The sequence below is a fragment of the Haemorhous mexicanus genome, chromosome 19 (assembly GCF_027477595.1).
Source record: "Haemorhous mexicanus isolate bHaeMex1 chromosome 19, bHaeMex1.pri, whole genome shotgun sequence".
Taxonomy (NCBI): domain Eukaryota; kingdom Metazoa; phylum Chordata; class Aves; order Passeriformes; family Fringillidae; genus Haemorhous; species Haemorhous mexicanus.
The window spans coordinates 10,308,394-10,333,222 of NC_082359.1; the positions used below are offsets into that span (position 1 = coordinate 10,308,394).

Genomic DNA, 24,829 nt, shown 5'->3' on the forward strand with positions numbered 1-24,829 from the left:
GCACAGGAGGAAAGGGGCTGGGAGAGCAGAATGGTTCAGGTGTGCTGAGCTGGAATTAAAACTGGGAAGCCACCTCCAGAAGCAGGAGATTGAAAGGATGGTCCTGAAGGAGCCCAATTTGCAATTCCTTCTGGAGAGGCTGAGAAGATAACGGGAGGAGAAATAGGAATTAGAGGGAATAAATGTTTCTCTCTTATTCCCATGGATTTGAGCAGAATCCCTCTTGGGAATCATTTTCCAGGCAGGAATTCACAACCAACCACAGCTGGTGCTGCCTCATCCACAAACACCACAGCACCTTCATCCCAGGGAATCCTCATCCCAGCCTTCATCTGAGGCTGGATGGTCTCTGCTGGGACCTCCTGGGTTGGATTTCTTGGCTGGGAGTCTTGGATGGGACTGGAATTCCTCCCCTGGGATTTCTCTGCTGGCCACTCGCTGGGCAGGAAGTGGGAAAGAGGAGGGAAAATCAGTGAGAGGAACACAACGCTGGAAAACAAAAATATCAAAAACAAGTGAAAGCTCAATTTTAAGGCCGCTGGGAACGTTTTCCCAGAGAACAAAATCTCAATTCTTCCCTGCCGCTGAAGGTTTGAGCGTCAGGAGCGGCAGGAGCGATTGCCCCAAAAATTCCCCAAATTCCTGGAAAAATCGGGACATCCTTGCGGCACCTCCTCCCGCTCCATGCCTGGAGCTCCAGTGACATCTGCTGCTGTCTCTGGGCATCGCCACCGGCCCGGCCACCGCGGGGACACACGGAGGGGCCGTGTCCCCACCCAGGGCTGCGTCCAGGGGCTCCCACCCGTGGTGGTGTTCGCGGGGGTCCCAGGAGGAGGGAAGAGATGAGAATCTTCACTCCGTGTTTCAGAAGGCTGATTGATTTTTAAATTATATATATAAATTATATTATATTATTATTATAGTCTATTATAATTATATTATATATTATACATATTATATTAAATATGTTCTATTATATTATATTATGTTATATTATATTGTTATATTATATTATGCTATGTTATATTATGTTATATTATATTATGTTATGTTATACTATATTATACTATGTTATATGTTATGTTATGTTATGTTATGTTATGTTATGTTATGTTATGTTATGTTATATTATATTATATTATATTATATTATATTATATTATATTATATTATATTATATTATATTATATTATAATGATGTACTAAAACTATACTAAAGAAAGAGAAAGGATTTCATCAGAAGGCTAGCAAGGAATAGAAAGGAATGGAATGATAATGAAATCTTGTGACTGACCAGAGAGTCTGAGACAGCTGGGCTGTGATTGGCCATTAATTAAAAACAACCACATGAGACCAGTCAGAGATGGACCTGTTGCATTCCACAGCAGCAGATAATTGTTGTTCACATTTCATTTCTGAGGCCTCTCAGCTTCTCAGGAGAAAAAATATCCTGGCAAAAGGATTTTTCATAAAATATGTCTGTGACACCCACCAGCCCTGCCCTGGGAACTGAACCTAAAAACGCCCCAATAAAAGAAGGAAATCAAAGGAAATAAAAGGAAAGAAATAAAAGGAAAGAAATAAAAGGAAATAGTTGCTTGGTTGGAGCTGCCACCACCCAAGGGAGCAGCTCCTGCTCCCCAAACTGGGGCTGAGGGAGGGAACTGGGAAGGAAAAAATTCTCCCACCACCACTCCTGCTTTTCCTCAGGGCTGTCACTCCCAGGCACCAAGGGAGGGGAGCCTGTGGATGATTTAAACCTGCATGGTTTTACCCAGGATATTCCCAAACCCAGGAATTCCTGTTACTCCGAGCCAGGATCTCCCTCCCAGCCACCCCAAACTTCTCAACATCTCCAACCCAACCCAACTCCAGCAGCTCCAACCCACCAGGAATTCCCAGAACCAGGCCCTCTGTCCACCCCATGAGGTTCCTGTTCCCACAGGGAATGAAAGAAGCAAAAAAAAATCTGTATTTATTTTTGTTCTTTTCCAGTAGTCTCACTTTATTAGATACCACATCAAGAGAGGATGTTGTGCTGCATGCAGCGGAAGACTGGAGGATTTCTAATTCCTGTGTAAGGTTTTCTTTTTCTCTTTTAACCATTGTAAACTGATATTTGGCTGTAAAATCACTGCATGCGAGTCTGAATGCAAACAGCAGTAGAAGAGGCTTTTAATTTTCTTTTTTTTTTGCCTTTTTGTTTGTTTGTTTGTTTTTTCACCATTCCCAATCCATAGGTGCATGCTTTATTTACAACAAAAAGAAGTCATTCAGGGCAGGAATTACCATCAGAAAAACTGAGAAGGGGGATGGGGCAGAGACCAGGGCTGTGGTTTTGCACGATACTGAGGAGATTGGCAAGTTGCACTTGATTTTTGGAGGTGCAAAGAGATGATCTGAGTTTCCTTTTCCCGAAGAAAGCAGGCTGAACAGGGAATGGGAATACAGGATGGGAAAAGGGTAACCTTAAGTGAGTTGTTCTGCACGTACAAAGGAGGCTGGGCTGCTGCAGGACTGGGAGAAATGAAGGAATTGCTTAAATAATGATTTTAAAAGGGTTTTTTTTACCCTCAGCCCCACATTTCCCCTGCACAGCTCCGTGCCCAGGTGCTGCTCTGGGTATGAATAGGAATTTTTTGGACCAGGTCCATCCCTCTGGAAAGGATAGTGGCAGCTTGGAGTCATTAAGGTTGAAAAAGGGAGAGTCCAACTATTGATCCTGGATCCCCCCACCCCACAGCTCAGCTGGGCCTGCAGCAGGCAGGGTTCAGCACGGGGTGCAGAGGGGAACAGTCCAAAAAAAAGAGATTGTTTCAGTCTGGTCCTGGCCAGGGCAGCTCAGGAACATCACCCTGACTGGCATAGAGGAAAGAATTCCATGAAAAAGGGGAAAATTTCCAGGTGCCCTCTTCCATCCCACCCCAAGCACCATCGCATCACCTGGGGTGATGGAAGAGGATTCCCAGCTGGACCCTCTGGGGTGGGTTGGCTTGGCTTGGCTTTTCCCACCTGGAGATCCAAGGAGGGGAGAGCCTGGGCCAGGCTGGGCCAGCTCAGCACAGAGGGGTTTGTGTCACCAGGGCTGGGGACACTCAGGGCACACCAGCAAGTTCTGCTGGGGCTGGGGGGAGATAAGGAAAATACCAGGAGAACAGAACTCATCCAACTCCAAGAGAGGGCAGCAGCAGCAGAGGGTGCAGGGGGCTCGGGGGGAGGTTTCACACACCATGCTCAGTGTGACAAAAAATTCCATATATTCCATAGTGCTTAGTGTGCTCCTATCCACAGGGCCTGGAGTGTTCCAGAGCCAGGGAATGGTTCCAGAGCCAGGGAATGGTTCCAGAGCCCAGCAGCAGCAGCTGCAGAGGTCTGTGCTCTCCTGCTGTCCAGACCACTTCCAACAGCTCCAGGCCATCCTTAAAGTGCAGGCTGAGGGTTCTTGTGTGGAAAACTGGGAAAAATGAAAGAAAACCAAACCAAAACAAGCCAAGTTTGGAAGATCTCAGATTGTTCCAGCTAATTCCAGGAGCTGTGGTGGTTTAAAGCAATAATCCTTGCACACATCAGGGGGCTGGGGGGGAGCAGCAGCTCCCTCAGCTTCCCTCCTGAGGAACAGTAAATCCTTGGAAGCAGGAGGGGTCTGAGGGGACCTAGGAGCCCTTCAGGGCTCGGCCAGTCACTACTACACAGCTCAGAGGTGAGGAGGAGGTAGTCACAACCCTAAAACACAGCTGGGCTCCTAGACCAGCAGAGCCCTCGAATTCCTCGGGCGAAGGAACCGCCCGCGGCGGCTGGAAAGGACAAAACCCGACCCAAACCTGCTCCCCTGCCAGCACAGAGCTCCCTAAACCCTCCTTGTCGCTGTTATGGTGTTGGTGGTGGATCTTCTCAGCAAAGGATGTGCCACAACATTGCTCAGGTGGGCCAGAGCAGAGGTGAAGCTCAAGCAGGACTCGCGGGATGACGCCGGTGACACCGGAGTTGGCCTAACCACGACGACACGGACACCAGGCGGCGGTGACACCCACACCAAAGCCAAGGAGCTTTTTTGTTATTGCAACTGAGGTATTGAGATCACACAAGCAAGGACAGGCTGATGCTCCCAAGCCCAGCACTCCCATCTCCCCTGGGAGTAGAGGCTGGAGGGACACAGAGCGTCAGAAACGCGACGGGAACGGAGAGAGAGAGAGAGAGAGAGAGAGGGGGGAACAGTCAGGAGGGAACTATTGCTTGCCAAAATTACACACCAGGGGAACTGAACAGCCTCCCTCCCCCAGCTGAAAATAAATAAAGGAGAATAGAAAAGATTTGAGGGAGTTTCCAGGGGAGGGGAGGATGGAGGGGGCTTGGAGGAGGAGGAGGACCCTGGGATCAGAGGCTGTAGCAAGGCGTGGCTGCGCTGGAAGACGGGACACCAGGGACATCAGGGACCTACAGGGGCGTGGCAGAGGGCAGGGAGGGCTGGGCAGAGGCTCCCTTTAATCACTGGCCACGTGGTTCTCGTTCTGCAGGGTGTGCCAGCGCTCGATCTTCTTGTCCTTGTTCTTCAAACACTCGTACCAGTGTTTCAAGCGCTCGCCCTTGGCCGTGATTCCCAGCTGGCAACCGCCTGGGGAGAGGGGAGAAGAGCAGACTTTGCATCCAGAGGTGAGGCTGATGTGCCAGGAAATCCTGTCACAGGCACAGACCTCACACCCTGAAATGCCTTTTCCACCTCCTGGATGAAAAATCTAATGGAAACACCTGGAGATGGTTTTCCTACCCAGATCTCCCAGGATGCTGGAGGTAGGGCAGTGTGGGGGGGTGCACCCACCAGATTCCATCATCCCACCTGGGCAGGTGACCCAGGGCCCCCTCCCACATCCAGCAAACCCCCCCATGCCAGGCACCAACCCCTGCCCCAGAGGGCAGAGCCTGCCAGCTCATGGCTCACCGATGTAGTCGTTGGATTTCCCGATGTCGTAATCCCAGACGGAAATGTCCAGGGATTTCTTGGCCAGGTCGCTGTGTTTGATGTCATAGAAGAACTCCTGCAGGAATGGGAGCACCCACGTCACACCCCAAATGAAAACACACCCCAAAGGCTGCAGTTAAAGGGTTGGACCTGATCTCTGCTCAGCCTGGATTCAAAATCCAAGGAGAGGACAGTTAAAATGTAATTAACGAAGGAAAAACGCTCATTCCCTGCGGCACCTCTTTTCCAGGAGCCGAGCTCACCCCTTGCACCTACATGAGCCCTTTCCAGCTGTCCCATCAAAGCAGCACCAGTGGAGAATTTCCAGTTTCCACCCCCAGGAATGCTCATCCCACCCACATCCCCAGCTGGGATGCAGGGAGCCTTCAGGGTGTGTGGTGCTGCCATGGCAAAGTCATTCCCAAAAATACTCCTGGGCACAGGAGTGGGAAAGGAGCTTGAGCAAAGAGCCAAACCTTGGGGAGTTTGTCTTCCACCTCCTCCACTCAACACAGCATTCAGTGAATTGATTTAACAATATAAAAAATACCCATCCATACCTCGTTAAATTCAGGATTCAACGTTTTCTTCTTAATCTGTGTCTTGTGCTTGGCCTTTTTTCCCATGTCAGGTTTCAGCCAACTGGGGGCAACAGAAAACAGCTCAAAATTCAAGTGCAAGAACAGTGGGAGTTTATAAGCTAAAAAAGTGAGCTTCTGGGCTGGAAGAGATTTATTTAGGGCCAGTCTCTCTTCCCACCTTCCAGAGGATGTGGGAAAAGTGTGGGGCTGGGGCTGTGCAGCCTGGCTGCAGATCCAGAACTCAATTTAGGGCTGGGATTAATTAGATCTCTGTTAGAAGCTGATTTAAAAATGTAAAGCCACCATCTTCTGCTTGTGGAAATGGAAAATGCAACAAATAAAGAGAGACTGGGAAGGGAAACTGCTCAGCTCCACAGAGCTACAAAAACATGAGCAGAATATGTTCAACATGAGAGTCATTGAATGAGTTATAGGGAGAAGAGAGGTTTTTGTCTAAAGGCAAAGGCAAAAACAGCAGCAAAAATCCCACCAGGAATGGCTGCAGGGACCTCTCCAGGTTGGAATAAAAACCTCATTCCCTCACATTCCCAGGGGTCATGTGGGTTTATGGGGCAGCAAGCAGGGCACGGAGGGACACGGGGGTGGAGAGAAGGATCCCCTTTCCTCCAGCTTCCACTGTCCCTGGACTCCCACCACGCCCTTGGTGAGTCACGGGTGGGAATCCCATTCCTATGGATCCCAGGGAAGTTGGGCACCAGCCCCAAACCCACCCCCCATCCCCCACGTGCCCTCTGCTTGCAGGCACAAGGTGATCAGTCAAATCTTGGTCTTTTCCAGCCTTTAACAATGCTGGGATTCTCCACGGGGCAACCACAGGGATTTGGGCACTGGGGAGTGACAGACCCACGGGCTGGGCCAACACCACCCACACTGGGGACACCACCGGAGCTGAAGCTCAAGCAGGACTCGCAGGGTGACACTGGTGACACCAGATTTGGCCTAACCACGTGCTCCTGCCGTGCCAGGGCTCCAGGGGAAGGACAGCAGGTGTCTCCAGCCCGGAGCCGTTCCCAGCTCACTCACAGCTTGACGAAAGGATCCGAGTATCCGTTGGCGTCCATGGCCGCCAGGTGCACGCAGCGCACGATGCCCACGATGAGCCCGCCCTGCTGGGTGCTGTACATCAGGGACACCAGGATCTTCCCGCGCTCCTCCACGTCCCCACCGCGATCCACCTGCGGGAGGAGCCGCCAGAGTCACGGACACGCTTCATGGAAAATCCCTTTCTTTGGGATCTTTTTCTCCTGAGAAGCCGAGGGGCCTCAGAAGCGAAATGTGAGCAATGATTATCTGCTGCCGTGGAATGCAACAGCTGCATCTGTGATTGGTCTCATGTGGTTGTTTTTAATTAATGGCCAATCACAGCCCAGCTGTCTCAGACTCTCTGGTCAGTCACAAGAATTTATTATCATTCCATTCCTTTCTATTCCTTGCTAGCCTTCTGATTAAATCCTTTCTTCTATTCTTTTAGTATATAATTTTTATAGTTTTAGTATATAATTTTCTATCATATATCTGGTTTAGTTTATAATTGTCTTTTGATATAATATGTATCTATTCTCTTAGTATATCATTCTCTTTTAATATAATATAGATCATAAAATAATAAATCTGCCTTCTGAAACATGGAGTGAAGATTCTCATCTCTCCCCTCATCCTGGGACCCCAAGAACACCGCCAGAGGTGGGTGTCAAATGTGGTATCAATTTTCCTTCCTCATGCCCCTCCTCTGGCTCAGCTGTCTGAAACCTCAATGGTGTCATGGGCTGGGCGCTGGAAATGACCTGCTGTAAGTTAATTGTAAAATCACAGCTATGGATTGTAAAATCCTGGTGGGAAGGACTTGTAATCTTTTTTAACGGCATCTGCCAGACTGGGGCCCTGATCGTGGCTGAGGCCTCTAGATCCCAACCTAGGCTAAGGTAATAAAAATCATAATATTACACCTGGTATTCGTGTCATGGGAGCAGATATTTTGCCTTAATTTCTCCTTCTCCTAGCTCAGCTTCTGTCAGATCAGAGTGCAGTTTTCAGTCAAGGTGGTTTTTTTGTTTGTTTTAAATTAATTTTGTGTTCTACGAGACAGAGCAGACTGTGTTTTAATTATAATTTATGCCACCTTTGTGTGTGTGTTTTAATTATCATTTATGTCAGACTGTGTTTTAATTATAATTTATGCCACCTACGTGTGTGCGTATATATAACTATTTATTATTTATTTTTATTGTGGGTTATTATTGCCTATTTGATAATTCCATTCAGAATGAAGGTGCAGCAAACAAAACATTAAGGTCAGAGCTGGCTTTGAACATTACATTTTTCTAATTTTTCTCTTTCTCCCTGATCTCTTTCAGTTACTTCCCTCCAAAGCCATCTCTTGTGCCAAGGAAATTCTCTTGCATCAGGAGGGAAAACTCAGCATGGAGGAGGAGGGATGGGATGGATACCAGGGAATGTGGGATCTCCAGGACGGGGGGATAGTGGGGTTGCACACAAGGGCTGGTGGAAAGGACACGGGTGGAGCTTGTCCTGCTCCAAGGACTCACCTCCTCCTCGTACAGAGCCATCCCACGGGATGCGCCCGTTGTTCCGGCGCGCTTCGTCTGGGATGGGAAAGGGACAAGGAGAGTGCCATGAATGACTGGGAGAGGCACCATCCCACAGAAAAAACACCTGGGAGGGCATGCAGCACTGCACTCCAAAGTGGAAGGGCCTCAGGAATCTCCATCTGCTCCATCAACCCCCATCCCAGCGGATTCAACGGGGGACAGAGCAACCTGTCCCCTCCTCCATGGTGACATCCATCCCCAGGGGCTGGCAATGCCAACAGGAGCAGGTCCTGGAGTCACTTCCCATGGATTCCCACCAGGCTCTTATCTCCTGGCCGTGGGATGTCACATTAGCCCAGGCACAAGTGGGAATGCAACTCCTGAAGGTGCCAGGGAAGTCAGGCACCTCCAGCCCCTCCCTGCATCCCTCAGGCGCCATTTCCAAGGGGAGCAGAAGGAATTCTCATGGACACTCACTGGTATTACTCTCTCCAGGCAGATGTTGAAGTTCTTTTTCTGGTTGGCTTTGAGTTTTTTCAAGGCAACTCTGGTTTCTCCAATGAACTCGTTGTGGCCAAATTTGTCCTCGTCACACACGGAGATCCTGGAGGGAAGAGGGAAAAGGGAACATCAAACAGGCTGGAGCACTGCTTGACTGCAGAGCCAAACCCATCCCTGCAGGGGCACTGCTAGGGGGAGGGAAAAGCAAAGCCAATCCCCCCCAAACCCACCCTTGATCTGGATTTCCTCTGACCAAAAGCCAGTGACCCCAAATTTCTATCTTTAAAAAAAAAAAAAAAAAATCAACATCTTTAATATTTGCTTTTTGATGGGGCAAGAAAAGAGGTGGAAGTCTTCTGTGGGGGGAAAGAGCCATAAATTTTAAGAGATATTTATATGGACTTTTTTTCCTGGGCTATTGTCAACTCAGCAGAGATGCACATCTCTGTGATGATAAAAACCACAGCATAATCAATAATCTACTATTGAATGGCAAGGTCAAAAAGCCAGTTCTCCTCCCTTCAAACGACCAAATTCATGTTGATTTCAACCCAAATCCGCATTTCTCACATCCCTAACCCCCCTGCACTCCTGGGGGTGGCGCTGTGAGTGAGGACACGCGGAGCCCCAGCCCCTGGGAGCCCTGGGCTCCTGCTGGCCTTGCCTGAGGGTTTTCCTCTGCATGTCCTCGTCGGTGATGCCGTGGTACACCAGGGTCTCGTTCCACACCGGGTTCCTCGTGTTGCGCAGCGTCTTCGTCCGCAGCTTGTTGGACTGTGGGGTCACACAAACACGGGGGCATCACACCCCAGGGCTGCAGAGTGACTTCATGGCTTACCCCAGAACCCCGGGTTTCTCCCCTGAAGATTCCCTCCCAGGTGTGTCAGTCACCTCTCCTTTCCCCTCCCTGACCCGTCCCAGCACTGTCTGTCAGTCCTGGAATTCCAGAAGGGCCTCGAGTGAGCAAATGAGAAATCAAAGCAATTCCCAACATCACACCTGGGTTTCCTCTGAACAATCCCAATACCTCATGCATAAAGCAAAGCTGTAAAATCAATCCAATGATTTTATTATTGGTTTTCCCCTGGTTTTACTCCTGGTTCCTCTGAGCCAAACTCTGCTGCACCCTCTAAGCAAAGAGCCAGCACTGCTGGTGCTCATTCCTTCCTCAAGATTTGCCCACCCAGATCAGCTCAACTGGGCTGGGGAGGGAGGTTTCCAGGAATTTCCATGATGGAACCAGAGTTTCCCGCACGGTTCTCTCCCCACAGCTCCAACAAGAAAGTGCTGCACTTCCAAGCAAATGGATAATTCCAACCCTGGCCATAATTAGATTTTTGGGCAGATATTTTGTAATGCATTAACAGCAATGCCTCCTCTGGAGCTTCCCTCCATCCCTGAGCAGATTCCTGCCTGCAGGATGAGCTGTTCCTCGGGTCTGGGAGAGCATCTGGGAGCATCCTCCCTGTTCAGAGACACCCCCAGGGAAAACAGCAGCAAGCTGAGAAATCAACTGGGAAAATCTGATCTGAGGGAGGGACCTGAGGGGGATTTGAGAAACCTCTGCTCCATCCTCAGCACCAAACCTGGCAAAGCCTCACCTTGCTGGCTCCAGGCAGGAGGTGCAGCTTCACATAGGGATCAGCCAGGCCATTGGAATCCATTGGTTTTAAGCCCTAAAAAAGGATAAAGGAAACAGAGGATGTGAATCCTCCTTCAGCAAAGCCAAGGAAAGGAAAAATCTGCCCATGAAAAATGCAAAGAGAAAATGTGTTCAGTGACCCAAGAGCCTCCACCCAGAGCAGCTGCGGGTGCCAGGATGTGCTGAACCAACCCATCCCAGGAAAAATCAACATTCTAGATGGTTTGGGTTGGAAGAGACCTCAAATGGTCTTGGGTGGACCAAGTTCCACCCCCTGCCACAAGCAGGGACAACTTCCACTATCCCAGGCTGCTCCACACCCTGTCCAACGTGGTCTTGGACAGTTCCAGGGATGAGGAAGCCACAGTTTCTCTGGGAGGACTGTTCAAGGGCATCATCACTCCCACTCCTGGAGCCACACAAGGAAAAGCCCCCAACCCTCCCCAGCCAGGAGCAGCTGTGCCTGGAGCCTCCCAAGGGAGCAGCCTCTGCCAGCAGCCACATGGCTTCCTTCCCATTGTACCAGAGAAACTGGGAGCCAGATGGATTTAAATCAGGGGGAAAAGAGGAGCTCTTGCCTTGGCCTTGATGAGGGTGCAGTGCAGGGAGCTGTTGTCCTGGTCGTAGAGCAGGCTGAACTCCAGAGCTCCCAGCGTAGCTGACAAGGAGGGAGGAAGAAACAACCTCGTTAAAACCCCAGCCAATAACTGCATTTAATCATCCCCAATTAGTAATAATTAGAAAGATTTGCGGGTCAAATGTAAAAGCTGTTTAATGCAGTGGCACTGTGCTGGCAGCGGCCAAACCGCCACAAATCCAGGCGGATTCGGGAGTTCTGCACAGCTTTGGAGGGCAGGGACTGCCCAGGGAGAGCAGCCTGGGGCTCTGGAGCCGACTCCAATATTCTCCAGCAAGGGAGGAGTGACCCTACCAACCCTTCCCACAGCAATTCCACCCAGGATTGCCCTGAGGAGATGCTCCAGCTCCGGACAGCAGCTCCTCCCAAAGCTGGGCTCAGCACCTGGCTCCTGTCTTGGCGCCCTGGAAACCAGCTCAGGCTCGTGTTCCTTCACCCCAGGGATGAAGAGCAGGCACAGAGGGCATCAGCTGCTCCAATCCAAGCACCTGATCCCGACCCCAAACAGCTCATCCCACCCAGGATGTTCCACCACAGATCCTCCCCCTCAAATCCCCACCCATCATTCCCCAAGGACTTTCCCTGCTGGACGCCCACCCAGCAACCTCCTCCAAATCCCACATTTCCCAAAGAAACTCCCTCCCTGCCCGTCTACATACTGCCTTCATCCGAGTCGTAGCTGTTGGCGTCCTCCTCCTCCTCCTCACGGGGCTGCTGCTGCCGCTGCGGGGCCGCGGCTGCGGGCGGGGGCTGGCTGGCAGCAGGGGGCTGCCAGGCTGGCCTGTCCTCCCTGCCGGGGGGCGCGGCAAAGCCCCCTCCCCGCTCCTCCCTGGCGGCACCGCGGGCCGGCTCCGGGGGGCTCGCTGCGGGAGGGACCCCGTTAGCCCCCGGCCCGCGGTGCCCCCAGCCCCCCGCAGCCAGCCCGGGGTTACCTTGTCTCTCCGGGAAGCGGGCGGGACCCCCGGCACCCGGCCTTGCCGCTGCAGCCGCCGGCGCTGGGGACAGAGGTGGCATCAGCACCTGGGACATCCCCTGGTGGCCTCTCCCACCGGGCCGGGCCCCTGCCCGTGGGGTGTCCCCAGGGGCCGCACCCTTGGCCGCGCTCCCATCCCATGCCATCCCACCCCATGCCATCCCGCCCCATGCCATGCCATGCCATCCCATCCCACCTGCGGGTGCCGCTGCCGGGGCAGATCCAGCGGGACCGGCGGTGGCCGGCGGGGGTGGCCGCTGGCCTTGCACGGAGTTGGTTCTCTTCACACCTGCAAGGACAGGGGACAATCAGCAGAGAGCACCCGCAGACGGCTCCCGGTGTTGTGTTCCCATCTGTCCGTCCAGGGATGCAGGAGCAGCGCCGCTCTCACCGGGGCTCCGGCTGACGCCGCTCTCGGCTGCGTAGTCCCGGCTGTCGCTGTCCCCAGCGGTGTCCTCGCTGCCGCACGGACCCGGCCGGCCCTCGGCCGCTTTGCGGCTCCCCCGGGCGGCCGCTGTGCCCTCGGTGCCTGCAGGGAGAGGGAGAAAGGAGCAGTGAGGCTGGAAAAGCGAGTTGCCATCCCTGGCCTGGGTGCCAGCAGCAGGGGGACAATGGGTACGGCCACTGCAGCAGCACCTCTGAGCCCCGGGCACTGCGGCAGGAGGGCTCTGCACCATCAAACCTGCACACAGTGCCCAGGAAATCCCCAAGGACACGAGAGTCTCGCAGGAAAACAAGGCCTGAGGTATCCATCACCTGGTCCTCAGCACCCATTAGACCCCTGATGGCACCACAGCTCCACATTCCTGGGATTTGGATGGGGGGGAGGAATTCTATTTTCCTTCTGCTGATCATCTCCCATTTATTAAGGAGACAGCCGTGGCAGCTGCCTCTGCCTCTCCCTCCATCACCCAGCAGCCGCTGTCCCAGCGGATCAATCCCAGCCCGGCTCTCCGGGGTGATGGATTGCGACCCCACGGACGTGACGGAAAAGGTCTCGGCGCTCACCTGGCTGCTGCTGGAGACGCCAGGGATAAATCTTTGCTGTGACATAAATGGGCTGTTTCTCCTTGGCTGGGCTCTCAGGGTCACCGGGCGTGAGGACAAAGCGGAACGCAACAGATTGCGGGGGGAAAAGGAGGAGGGAGAGAGGGAAAAACACCGGGAATGCTGAAGAGCAGGGAGAGGGGGGGAAATGAGCATCCAGGAGCGGGAGCCCCGTGGTGCAGAGAGAGCCGTGCAATAAATAATTTTCCAAGGGAGCTGTAGGAAAATCATGGGCACGGCAGGAGCATGCTGAGCACCGGGAGGGACGTGCGGAGCTGGCAAAGCCTTCCCAACTCCAGGAGCCGTCGGGATTCATAAAAGCTGCCCTTGGAGCTGGGAGGTTTAACGGCACCGGCTAGGGGCGTGATTAAATCGCCTTAATTAAGTGTTTTCCCCAACTGCTGCTGCATTGGAAGAGGGAGATCGTCATTTGGGGGCATCAGAACCTGGGCTAAAGGAAGGGTGGGATGGAGGGGACCATTCCAGGTGGGAACTGTCCCCTCAGCCCCTCTTTGCCTCTTGCACGGAGCCATGGAAGAGGAGGGTTTGCAGCCACTGCACTGCTCCCAACTTAATGATCGCCCAAATGAGGAGCAGACGGTGTTGGAGGGGGATCAGGGATTCTCAGCTCCTTGGCATCCCATGTGGAAGGGTGAAAATGGGGGCTGTTACTCAAAATGAACTCCCAGAGAGATTTTCTCACTCTCCACATCTCCCTGACAAGAGCCATGTGGGGGTCGGGCTCTTCTCACTGGAAAGAAGCAACAGGACAAGTGGAAACGGCCTCAAGTTGTGCCTTGGGAGGTTTAGGTTGGATATTCAGGAAAATTTCTTTACTGGAAGGATTGTCCAAGCCTGACACAGCTGCCCAGCAGTCCCCATCCCTGCGTGGGGATATAACAGCAGTGTGGATGTGGCCCTTGGGGACATGGGTCAGGGGTGGCCTTGGCAGTGCTGGAGGAATGGTTGAACTCCATGGGCTTTGAGAGCTTTTCCAAATGGAACTGGAAGCGCTGGAGGGTGCAAGGAATAACCAGAACAAGCCACTGCTGCACCCTCACGCTGCTCTGCCTCCCGTGCACAGCACAAGGCTGGGCTGCTCCATCCCCACAGACAGGCACAAGCCCCCACAAACCTCCTCAACTTTCCCCGGGAGGTTTTCCAAGGACTGCCGTTAAATAACCAGAAAAGAAAAGAGAAAAAGCCCCAAAACCCCCTCCCAGCAGGACCCACCACCCACGGAGGCGGCTCCGGAGCGGCAGCGGCTCAGCCCCGGCGTGTGCGGGAGGTGGGGAAGCCCTGGAATAACCCGGGCCCCCCGCAGGGTGGGCGGCAGCAGCGGCAAGGAGCGATCCTGCTGCAGCATCCCGGGGGAAACTGGGCGGGAAAACGCCTTGGGAGGAGAAGGAGGCAGGGACGGGGCTCGGCACAGGGAGGGGACAGAGGCCGGTGCTTACCCTCGGTGTCCTCAGCATCCGCCTGGCCTTGGGGGCACAAACAGAGCGAGAGGGGGTGAAGCTGCGGCCCACGCACTCCCAACCCCATCCCGGGATGCGCTGCCACTGTTTTCCCAGATTTCCCTATTTCATCCCTATTTTTTCAAGGCTTCCCCATCACCACATCCCAACCCAGGCACTGCCCAAACTCTCAGCCGGGCCCTGATCCCCACCCGGGGCTGCTTCATTCGACAATGTCCTGCAACCCCATCCACCCCCACCGGGAACTCCTGGATCAAACACCCCCAGGCTCCACTGCTGGACGCAGGCAGCAGCCACACGACTGCTCTGGATGCTTTTCCCCAGAGTTTTCCCTTGCTGAGGATGGGGAGAAGCCCCAGAGCCTCGCTGGCAGTGCTGGGGGGCAGCCCCCGCTGTCACCTACCTCGGGTGGGTGCCCGGGAGGGGAGTTTGGGGTCCGGGGCGGGCGGCTGGGCCGGGCGGGGCTCGCTCGGGGGCTGGGCTCCCTTCTTGCTGACGGGCATCGGCTGCGGCAGCATCTGCTTGGGCAAACCCTTGAAGAACCAGGCACCGGAGCGTTTCCACACCTGTGGGAGCAGGGTGGGGCCTCTCAGGGCTTCACACCACCGTGGTTCTCCTCCAGCGACCCCACACACCCACCCTGCTAATTAATGAATCAATTAACCCCCCGGCTCATGCTACAGCAGCCAGTCTCTGTCTGCAGCAGCCCCTCGGAGCCCCAAAGCTCTGTTTTCATGAAATAAAACATCATTTTGTGTAGAAAACAAAACCATCCTGTAAGAACCACGCTCAAACAGCAGCTGGGTGAGGAGGCCCTTGGGAGGTTGAGTCAGTCCCGTCTCGGAGGTGTGGGGTGGGGACAGAGGGGACAGTAAGGACAGCAGGGACGGGGGCCACACGCACCTCCCGCTGCTCACTGCAGATCTTGCAGAGCCAGATGGCCTGGGGCCGGTTGTTGGTGGTCTGCACCCCGCACTTGGTGCACACGTTCTGCAGGCAAAACAAAGATCTGAGTGACGCCAATGCCACCAACATGTCCCCAACACCAGCAAGGAGAGCTCTGCCTGCACAACCACCAGCGACTCCGGGGGTGCTGAGCTATGAAAATGGGCACCCAAAATCCGCTGTGCCCCAAGCTCGGGGGGTTTGTGGGACTTGGGGGGGGTCTCACCTTCTTGCAGTCCTCGCAGACGACGCAGGCAGAGCCCCTTGTCCCCAGCTGCTCCCCGCAGAGGATGCAGCGGTTGATGCCGTCCCCCAGCACGCTGCGGCGCATGTCCTCCAGCCGGGTCATCAGGCGCCTGCAGAGAGGGCACAGGGATGTCAGGAAGGGCACAGGGAATGCCAGGAGAAGGGCAGGACACAGGGGCAGGCCCTGCTCCCTGGGGGTGGCCACTGCCCTGGGTCTGGTTGTTCCTTTTCCAGGTGTTGCTCCCCACGGAGCCTCTCCCTTTCCAGCTATGGGACAAAAGCACATCCCAGAGGGAAAGGAGATTCCATCAGGTTTATATGGTGCAATATGGACTTCCAGGGATGCTGCCAGAGAGGTGACACCGGCCCCACCTCCGTGGATATGGAAAATCCATCCAAGGCAGCAGCTTTGCATGGAGCAACTTGTCCCTAAATGGAAACCTTTCCACCCATTCCCGGCAGCTGCCCATGAAGAGCTGAAGGAGAAGATCCTGGAAGGGCTCTAATGAGGACTAAATTAATTAATTAATTAATTGTCTTATTGTTTGAGGGGAAAAATGTTGCACATATTTGATGGCAATTCTTGCAGTGAAATGAAAGCCCGCTGGAAATCAGGCTGTGAAAACACACCTGGTTCCTGCAAAGGTAAAAAAAAAAAAAAAACAAAAAAAACCAAAAAAACAAAAAAAAAAAAAAAAAAAAAAAAAAAAAACAAAACCAGCAGAGAAAGTTTTGGAAAGGCAGCATTGGCTGAAGGAGTCTGGAAGGCAGGGAGGAGCAGCCGGGAGCTGGCGCCGGCGTCGTGCGCTCAGCTAACCCAGAATCCTGGCCCTAAAAATAGCACAGCAAGGGGGAAAAAAAGAGCTGCATTATTTATGTCATTCAGTGAGGAAGGAATGAAGAAAGGGAGGAGGAGACCCGAGCCCACCGGAGGGAGCAGCCCCCCGTGGCAGCCTGACCCAAATCCGACGGAGCCGCGGCGGAAAAAAAACCGGCGGGTGTTGGAAAGGCGTTTTCCCACCAGGGGTGACAGCTTCAGGTTTGTGGTGACTCGGCTGCCAGGGCCTCTGAAATGCTCACAAACCATCCACAGGTTCCCTGCACACAAAATGCCTCTGGGGTTGGGGTTGGACAGCCAGAATTCCACGGGGGTCTGTGGGGAGAAGTTGAACAAAGGAACAGCAGCACGAGGAGGGGAAATTGTACGAGCATGGAATGGTTTTGGTTTGGAGGAACCTTAAATTCCACCCCTGCCATGGGTGGGGACACCTCCCACTAGACCAGGCTGTTCCAGCCTGGCCTTGGACACTTCCAGGGATGGGCAACCTGGGCCAGGGCCTCACCACCCTCCCAGCGAGGAATTTCTTCCCCAAATGAAGCATTTTAGGACGTGCAGCCCATCACAGCCCAAAAAGGCCTCGCTGCAGCCATCAGGGGCACCTCAAAGCCACCAAACCCAGCCACACTCAGGGATATGGATCCATAATTCCACCAATTATCCAAGCAAAGCCACCTTAACACCTCAGCTCTGCCAAAACCCAGCCAGGAATCTCCCACCCCGATCCCACTGGGCTCCGGCTGCCGCTGCGGAGCCGCCTCCTGCCACTTCCAGATGAACCTGCAGCCTGTTCCCAGCTGGAAGCTGGGCTGGGTGGGCAGCAGCAGTGCCAGACAGAGCCAGCAGTGGGGACAAGGCTCTGTTTTCACAGCTCTGGTGTCACCAGACAGCAGATGGGAGAGTTCACGAGTTCCTGCCAGCGCCAGGAGCGCGCGGGCTCGGAGTGCAGCAGTCGTGGTTCTCATCCTTGTGCTGACAAACACCCTCAGAACCACAGCCAGGGGATTTCGTGCTTTCCCACTTCAGGGAGAAGCTCCCTGCCAGCCTAACTCCCTGCCCTAGTGTGGGATGGGGCTTGGAGAAACCTGGGCTGGTGGAAGGTGTCCCTGCCCAGGGAATGAGAGGAGATTTGAGACCTTTCCAATCCAAACCATTCCGGGATTTGCTTGAGAGGTGCTGTAGTCCATCCCTGCCCTTCACATCCATAGGTGGTTCCTCCCTAGAGAAGAACCCAGCTCTGGAGCCACCATCCACCCCTGGTGCCTTCCCAAGCTCCAGAGCCTGTGGCAAACCCAGAAATCTCAGAGACTCCAGCAGAGCTGCATCACCCCACACACACCCAGCCAGCAATTCCAATTAAAACCTGGATCCTGGCTGTTCCCCAAGAGTTATTTAAAGCAATTAACTCCAGCCCACATCCCATGGAGTGCACGGTCCCCACAACAGCCAGCTTTTATCACCCCCCACCTCACCAAGGGGGAACATTTTAGGGGAAAAACCTCTTTTCTTCACGGACAAACCTCAAATCCCCTGCAGTTCCTCCTGCTGAGCTGCAGGAGCTCCAAGCAAAGCAGCTTCCAGTTGGAAATCTGCAAGCCCAAACAAACTTATTATAGAAACTGGAACAAATGGCACAATCAAAGGGAGGGGGAAGAAAAAACCAAAAAAGAGGAAAAAGCCTTTGCATTTCAAGAGATTCATTATCTAGCTGCAAAAATCTCTCCCAGGCTCTCATTTACCACGAGCTGCTCCGGGGTTTTTGAACCACTGGAAGAGCTCAGCAGCCAGGACACACCTGTGGCACCACTTGCAAGCCAAGAACATTTCCCTAATTAAAACATCCATTCAAGAGGGAGAAATTGGGCTTTTTTTAATTTTTTTTTTTTTTTGCCATGACTCAAACGCTGCTGAGAGAGAACTGTAGAAAAAGTTCAATTTAAAATCCTGGTGTGAACCTAGCAGGAAGAAAGGGGGGGTTGTGCCCAGCCCCCTGGGCTGACAAGCTCCTGATAAAGGCAACAACTGGGAGAAAAAAAGCCCAGGTTGGCTTCCAGCTCCATCCAGCATCTCCAGAGATCCAAATCCATCCCATTCTCCCATTAACATCCAAGGGAAGCCCTGCCCTCACCAGGAATGAGATTTCTTCCTTCCCAAAAGCTTTTTTCTCCACTGGAGGTAATTTCCTCCTCATTTTTATTGCACATAACCAGCCTCCAGCTCATCCCTCTGCCTTCCACAGCTCCAGCAGCACCTTCCTCCCCACTGTCTGCACTTCAAAGAGCAGGAAACATCCTTCCAAGTGTTAAAATAGGGAGAAAAATCAGGGAGTGGAGTAATTGGAGCAGGGAGCTGGCTCAGCCCAGCCCAGGGGTGGGAGAGATCCCTGACCTGCCAGGGAAACAGGGATTAGAGGGCTTGGGCACTGATGGGGGAGAGACAGGAGGAGCTTTATCTGCACCTGAGATGACAGCAGTGAGACAGGGCCCTGGCCATGGAAACCAGCCCAGTCCCAGGAATGTGGCTTGGGAGGGGGAAGGTGGGCAGTGAGGGACATCCCTGGGTGCTCCTGCCCCATGCCAGGGCCCAGGGGCACATCCAAACATTTCCCATGATTTTTGGAAGGAAAAGGATCCCACAGGGATGAGGGATGGCCTTGGGCTGGGTTCAGTCCTGGATGGGACAGAACCCGTGGTGGCTTTGGCAGAGCTGGGTTTGGGGTTGGATTCCAGCACTCCAGAAGTCTTTTCCAACCTAAATGATGATTCCAGGGAGCTCTCAGCATTGCAGCAGGAGAAGAGGGATGGGGAGAGGGACAGAGAGACCAGAATGAAGCGCTGATGATCCCAGGAAAGGAGGCTTAACAACAGAGCAGGGGTTTGCTGTGCTGAAATATTCATCAGCACTGCAGAAATGAGTGGCCAAGATGCCCTTAATGGGCTTGAAATTGTGGCAGGGAGGAATTTAATGCAGCAAAAAGGGTGGGAGAAGGACCTGATCCATGAGGAAGGACCTGATCCAGGCCTCCATGATCCACGTGCTCCTCAGTGCTGCAGGAGGCAGCAGGGATGGGCTCAGCCACCACATCCATGGCAAAAGAATTCCAGAGGAACACAAAGGAGGTCACCAAGAGCCTCCAGAACGAAGCCCAGCCTCATCTCCATGGGGAAATCGTGTGCCTTAAAGGGATGAATATTAAATTAAGGCTCATTTTCCTGGTGGAAAAGGGACAAGAAAAGCAGCCAAGCTCCAGATTAAGGGAAACAATTAAAATTGGGATGAGAAATGAGAAGCAATTTTCCTACCCTCCAAGTGGGCAGGGTGCTAAAGGTAAAGCCCCACTAGGGTTTTTCCAGGCTGAGGCCTGACCCACAGAGTTTTTCCAAGTTTCCCATCCCATGCTCATCCAGGTGCTTGCTGGGAATTTTTGCAGTCTTGGAAATAAGAGAGGAGGGATTTTTTTGGAGGGGAAAGCTCAAGCAAACCCCCACAAAATCTCAAGCAGCACAAGCTGTCCCCTGGCCACGACTGAACCTCATCTCCTCCAGAAATTGGCATCCCAGGAGACGCTCCCAGCTGTCTCCAGTGACCTCCCTGCCCTGCCTTGAGCCTGAATTTTATCTCAGTGCTGTCTGCACACAGGGATGAAGATCCCAGGCTGTGGTCCCCAGACAGCTTCCCTGCCACTGAGGTTAATGATTTAATCCCCAGGGACTTCCATCTGCTCCTGCATTATCCCTGTGTCATCCCAGCCATGAGCAGCCAAATTAAAATCCAGTCCTGCTGCAGAGCTGCCCCTCTTGGAGCAAAGGTGGCACTCAGGGGGACACAGCCAGGCCACTGCCCGTGGAGAGGGGACCTCAGGGCCATGGGCACAGCCAGGAGCCAGCTGTCACCTTCCCTCTGGGATGCTCTCCAGCAACATCCATTTCCACCCTGGGATGGTTTCAGATCTTCCCCTCAATGCCAGGAGCTGCTGGAGCTCATTAGGAGCAGAGCAGCCTGGCTGGGTTATTGATGGCCCCCAATTAGAGATGCAGAACGGAGTCAATTAGCGCCTGCAGGTGCTCCTGTGGCAGCTGGAAAACAGGATCCTCATGGATTGCAGCTGGAGCAGCACCACTGTCCCCAGAGTGTCACCAGAGCCACCAGAGAGACCCCTGAGCGCAGAGCGAGACGGGACAACAAAGGATCCATCCCTGCCCACGTGGATGATCCCTTTTCCCTGAAAACTTCCAGCCCTGTGTCCCTCATCCCAAAGGATGATCCTGATCACCCAGCAGCTCCAGCCTGACGTGCTCCTGCTGTGTCATGTTCAAGATGATTCCAGCTCCTCTCGTCGTCCTCTGCGCCACGAGACCAAAAACTCCCCCCCACACCAAGTGTCCCTGTCCTCCAGGCCTCATCAGCACCCAGCTCACGCATCCCACGGGATCCATCCACCCTCAGAGCTAAAAATACTCCTTGACAGGATTAATCTGAGCTGGGTTTGACACCAAGTCCAGCTCCACAAACAACAGCTCAACAAGAGGCATCGATTTGTTCCCAAGGCAAGGGGCTGGTGGGGTGGAGGATACAGGAGATGGAGGGCAAAAAAATTAAATTAGGAAGGATTTGAGGCATGAGGAGGATCATCCACGCCCTGGTTGTGGGATTCAGGATTCCTCAAGGATTGGGTGTAAGGATCAAATTAATCCCTCAAACACCTTCACTTATTGAGGCAACTCCAAGTATTCACCACATATTCCCCCCTCTGGAATCTCACTCCGTGTGAGCTATTCCTCATATTAACCAAAAGCAGTGTTTTCATGGAATAATGGAATGGCCTGGGTTGGAAAGGATCCCCTGCCATGGGCAGGGACACCTTCCACTATCCCAGGCTGCTCCAACATAGCCTTGGACACTTCCAAGAATGGGGCAGCCACAGCTTCTCTGGGTGAGTTTTAATGGATTTATTTTTCCCTCTACAGGAATAGAAAAACCCCAGAAAAATCCCAGAAAAATCAGGATTTCCATGAGCAGCTCCCTAAAGCAGCCTGGCCACCCGAGGGCCAGCCAGCACCGCTGCCTCCCTGCCAGAGGCCAGCCTGGCAAACCCGGATTATTCTGTAATGGAAGGAGCTATCCTGGATAAGGGATGATTCCTGATTCCCTGCGAGGCTGATCCAGCCGCTGTCCCACATTCCCGGGGCTGAACATCCTACAGCTCTTGTTGTGCAAGCCAACAAACACAAAGGGGCTGGCACGGCTCCCGCTACGCCTCCTCCTCCTCCTCCTCCTCGCAGGAGGGGAATCAGCTGCGGCTGCACACCCGCCAGAATTCCCGGCTCCCGGCCCCTCCGCCCGGCTTTTCATGAATGAGGATGATCAAACCTCCTCTGGCTCGGCAAAGGGAAGAGCTGGAAAACAGCTGCACGAAATAAATCTCTCCCCAAGACGATTTGCGGCTCATCCAAGGAGCATCGCCGTTGGAAAGGAATTCTTACCGGGCTGCAAAAAGGGAAACGCCAGGGAGAGCTGTTTGTGAGCTCTTCTGGGGTGTGAATCACCGCCACTCAGAGAGAGAGAGCCGCTCTCACCTGGCTCCTGCCAAAAAGCCTCGAGGGGGAGGCGAGGTGGAAAGTGATGCCAAGCCCCGGAGGCACCTCCAGCCAGAGGGAGCAGCACACCCATGGGGCAGGAGCTGAGCCCAGGCAAGGAGAACAGCCCCCGGAGAGGCAAAACCTTCCCAGGATGTTCAAATCCTAAGGAAAGATTTCTGAAAAATGAGGCAATAAATCCAGCTCTCCTCCACAGCCAGAGCACCCCAATATTTAAGGGACAGCAAACTGTCCCTGAGCTGTGAGAGGGAATTTGGCACTTCCCAAAGCGGTGGGGAGCGTGGCTCCTGCCTGGGGCTGAGTATTTTCCCTGCTAGAAAAAAAAAAGAGCAGTGGGTGCTTAAACTCAGTGAGAAGAAACTGCTCCTCTGTCAGGAAAACAGGATTATGGAGATTCCAGTGGGATCATGATCCCCTCTGGAAAAGCATTCCCAGCAGAGCAAGGGGATGGGTGCCTCGGCCTTAGCTCGTTTCACCTGGCAGGAAAGGAAACACGGGCACTTCCCACCCTCTGCACAGGCACTGGGAATGCCCCTGGTGAAAAATGAGGTACCAGCAGCTCTGGGGACCCCAGGACCCAGAACAGAAAAACCCCAGAAGATCCCAGAAGATCCCAGAAGATCAGGCTTTCCAGGAGCAGCTCCCTGGCCAGCTGAGGGCCAGCCAGCACCGCTGCATCCCTGCCAGAGGCCAGCCTGGCAAACCCGAGCATCACAGCCCTGGGCACCACTCAGCCCTCCTGAGCCTCACACAGCTCCTTCCAGAGTGGGATTAACCCATCCCAGAACTCAAACTCCTCCGTGCTCTGGCTCAGCACTGGACAAGCAGTGAGCTGCTATCAGCAATCCCTTTTCACTGATAAAAAAAAACCCGGGATGAGAGCAGAAGGCTCCAGCCCCCCGGAGCTGCTCCCTGCGCAGGTTCCTCCTGGCCGGGGCCCAAAGATGCCCCGCAGGCTCCTTCCAGGAGAAGCACCGCAGTGCAGAGGCTGCTGCCCAGGAAAGCAGCCAAGCAGAGCCTCCTGCCGCGGCCCCGGGGTCCCTCTGTCCCCGCCGCGTCCCTCGGTGTCACCAGCCTGCCCTACCCGATGCGCTCCTGCTCCATCTCCTCCATCTTCTCGGCGCGGGCGATCACCCGGTTGATGATTTCCTTCTCCTCATCCGTCAGCTCCTCGCCCTTGCGCTGCCGCTCGGGCTGTGCCGCCCATCCCGCCGGGAGCCTGCGGGGACAGCGGGGACAGGGATCCAGCCACGGATCCATCCCCACCCCTGGCTGTGCCCAGGCACCAAACCCAAACCCAGCTCACCTCCCCATCCTCCAGACCCAGCTCACCTCCCCATCCTCCACATCCCAAACCCAGCCCACCTCCCCATCCTCCACATCCTCCAAACCCAGCTCACCTCCCCATCCTCCACATCCCAAACCCAGCTCACCTCCCCATCCTCCAAACCCAGCCCAGCTCCCCATCCTCCAGACCCCAAACCCAGCCCACCTCCCCATCCTCCAGATCCCATCCAGCCTGCAATGAGCCCTCACCCACAGCTGGGAGCTCTGATCTCCATTTTTAGGGGGTTTCATAAGGAAATGTTGGTTTCATACAGAGGGAAAACTCCTTTTCAGCACCATTCCCATTATCTGCACGTTTCCTTCGGCGCCCCGGAGCACCAGGTCTGCCTGGCAGCCGTGGGACTGGGGTGGTGGTGCAGGAGTGGGTGGGTTTTTTTTGGGAACACTTCTCCAAACATGGGAGTGTTTGTCCCTCTAACATCATTCCCAAAGATCCCAGCCTGGGCGTCAGGCAGCGCTAACCTGGTGACAGGGTAACGTCTGCCACTCAGGGGTGCAAAAGGCAAACACTCCTCACTTCCTGCTCATCCACAGACCTTTCCTGGCTCTTTTCCCCTCTGGATTAACAAACCCACACGGCCCTGAGCCTTAAGTTCATTAAAGTTCTTAAAGTGTGACACTTCCCAGACTTAATTTTCTCTACATCCAAACCCAGTTTTTTCCTGACCATCAAAGTAGCAGGAAAAGAGGAATAAGTGACAAATAAAAGATACTTACTGCTCCTTCTCACTGCTGGGAAGCACAGGGAAAGAGAGGGAATAAGGATTAGGTGAGAGCAGGGATGAGGAGAGCCCAGCCAATGACACCTCCCACCTCAGGGTGACAGTCCCCAAATCCTGGTCCCTCCCATGGAGCCCAGGCTCCAAACCCAGCCCCCATCCTGGCTGGAGATGTGCTCCAGAGTGGATGTGGCATCACCTAGCAGGGTGCCAGGACAGAGGGACAGCACCAGGTCCCTGCACACCCGGCTCTGTCCCCACCACCTCGCTCAGGGCGTCGAGGAGCAAACCCAGCAAAATGTCCCCATGCAACAGCACTGAACCAACTCCTGGTGTCCCCACGGGAAGAACTGGTGTCACCACCCACCCTGGGACTGTCCCTGTGCCCTGCTGTCACCTGGCTCGGAGGGACATGGTCCTGTCACTGGGGCACATCCACCGGTCAGAGGAGCCGCCCAGCACCGCGTCGGTCATCGCCGGCCACCCCGGGCACGAGCCTGGGGACACCAGTGCCCTGCTGGCTGTCACCAACCTGGCACAGCAGGGACTTCAACCACTCTGCTCCCAGGTGCCAGTGAGGAAGTGGAGCTCCCAGCCAGGCTGTTGGGAAAAAACACAAAAAAAACCCCTAAAAATCACACTGGGAAAAGTTTTGTTGGTGGGATTCTTAGAGGGTTTGGAGCAAGGATGGCACTTCAGTCTGGATATTGAGCCACAGGAGCCTCCAGTCACCTCCTTCCCACGAGGGCAGC

General features: G+C 54.0%; 1 protein-coding gene across 1 annotated transcript; it reads right to left on the reverse strand.

Moving 5' to 3' along the window:
- Nucleotides 1-1,973: 1,973 nt before the first annotated feature.
- Nucleotides 1,974-24,628, reverse strand: RPH3A (rabphilin 3A). The gene is made up of 19 exons (XM_059863618.1): nucleotides 24,475-24,628; nucleotides 24,076-24,090; nucleotides 23,096-23,230; nucleotides 15,557-15,686; nucleotides 15,289-15,375; nucleotides 14,789-14,951; nucleotides 12,252-12,389; nucleotides 12,057-12,149; nucleotides 11,805-11,882; nucleotides 11,547-11,747; nucleotides 10,829-10,908; nucleotides 10,210-10,284; nucleotides 9,273-9,382; nucleotides 8,585-8,711; nucleotides 8,105-8,161; nucleotides 6,582-6,733; nucleotides 5,517-5,598; nucleotides 4,936-5,032; nucleotides 1,974-4,611 (listed from the first exon to the last, which is right to left on the reverse strand). The coding sequence occupies exons 1-19, from the start codon at nucleotides 24,549-24,551 to the stop codon at nucleotides 4,481-4,483; spliced, it is 2,028 nt and encodes a 675-aa protein (XP_059719601.1). The 5' UTR covers nucleotides 24,552-24,628; the 3' UTR covers nucleotides 1,974-4,480.
- Between the last annotated feature and the right edge of the window lie 201 nt (nucleotides 24,629-24,829).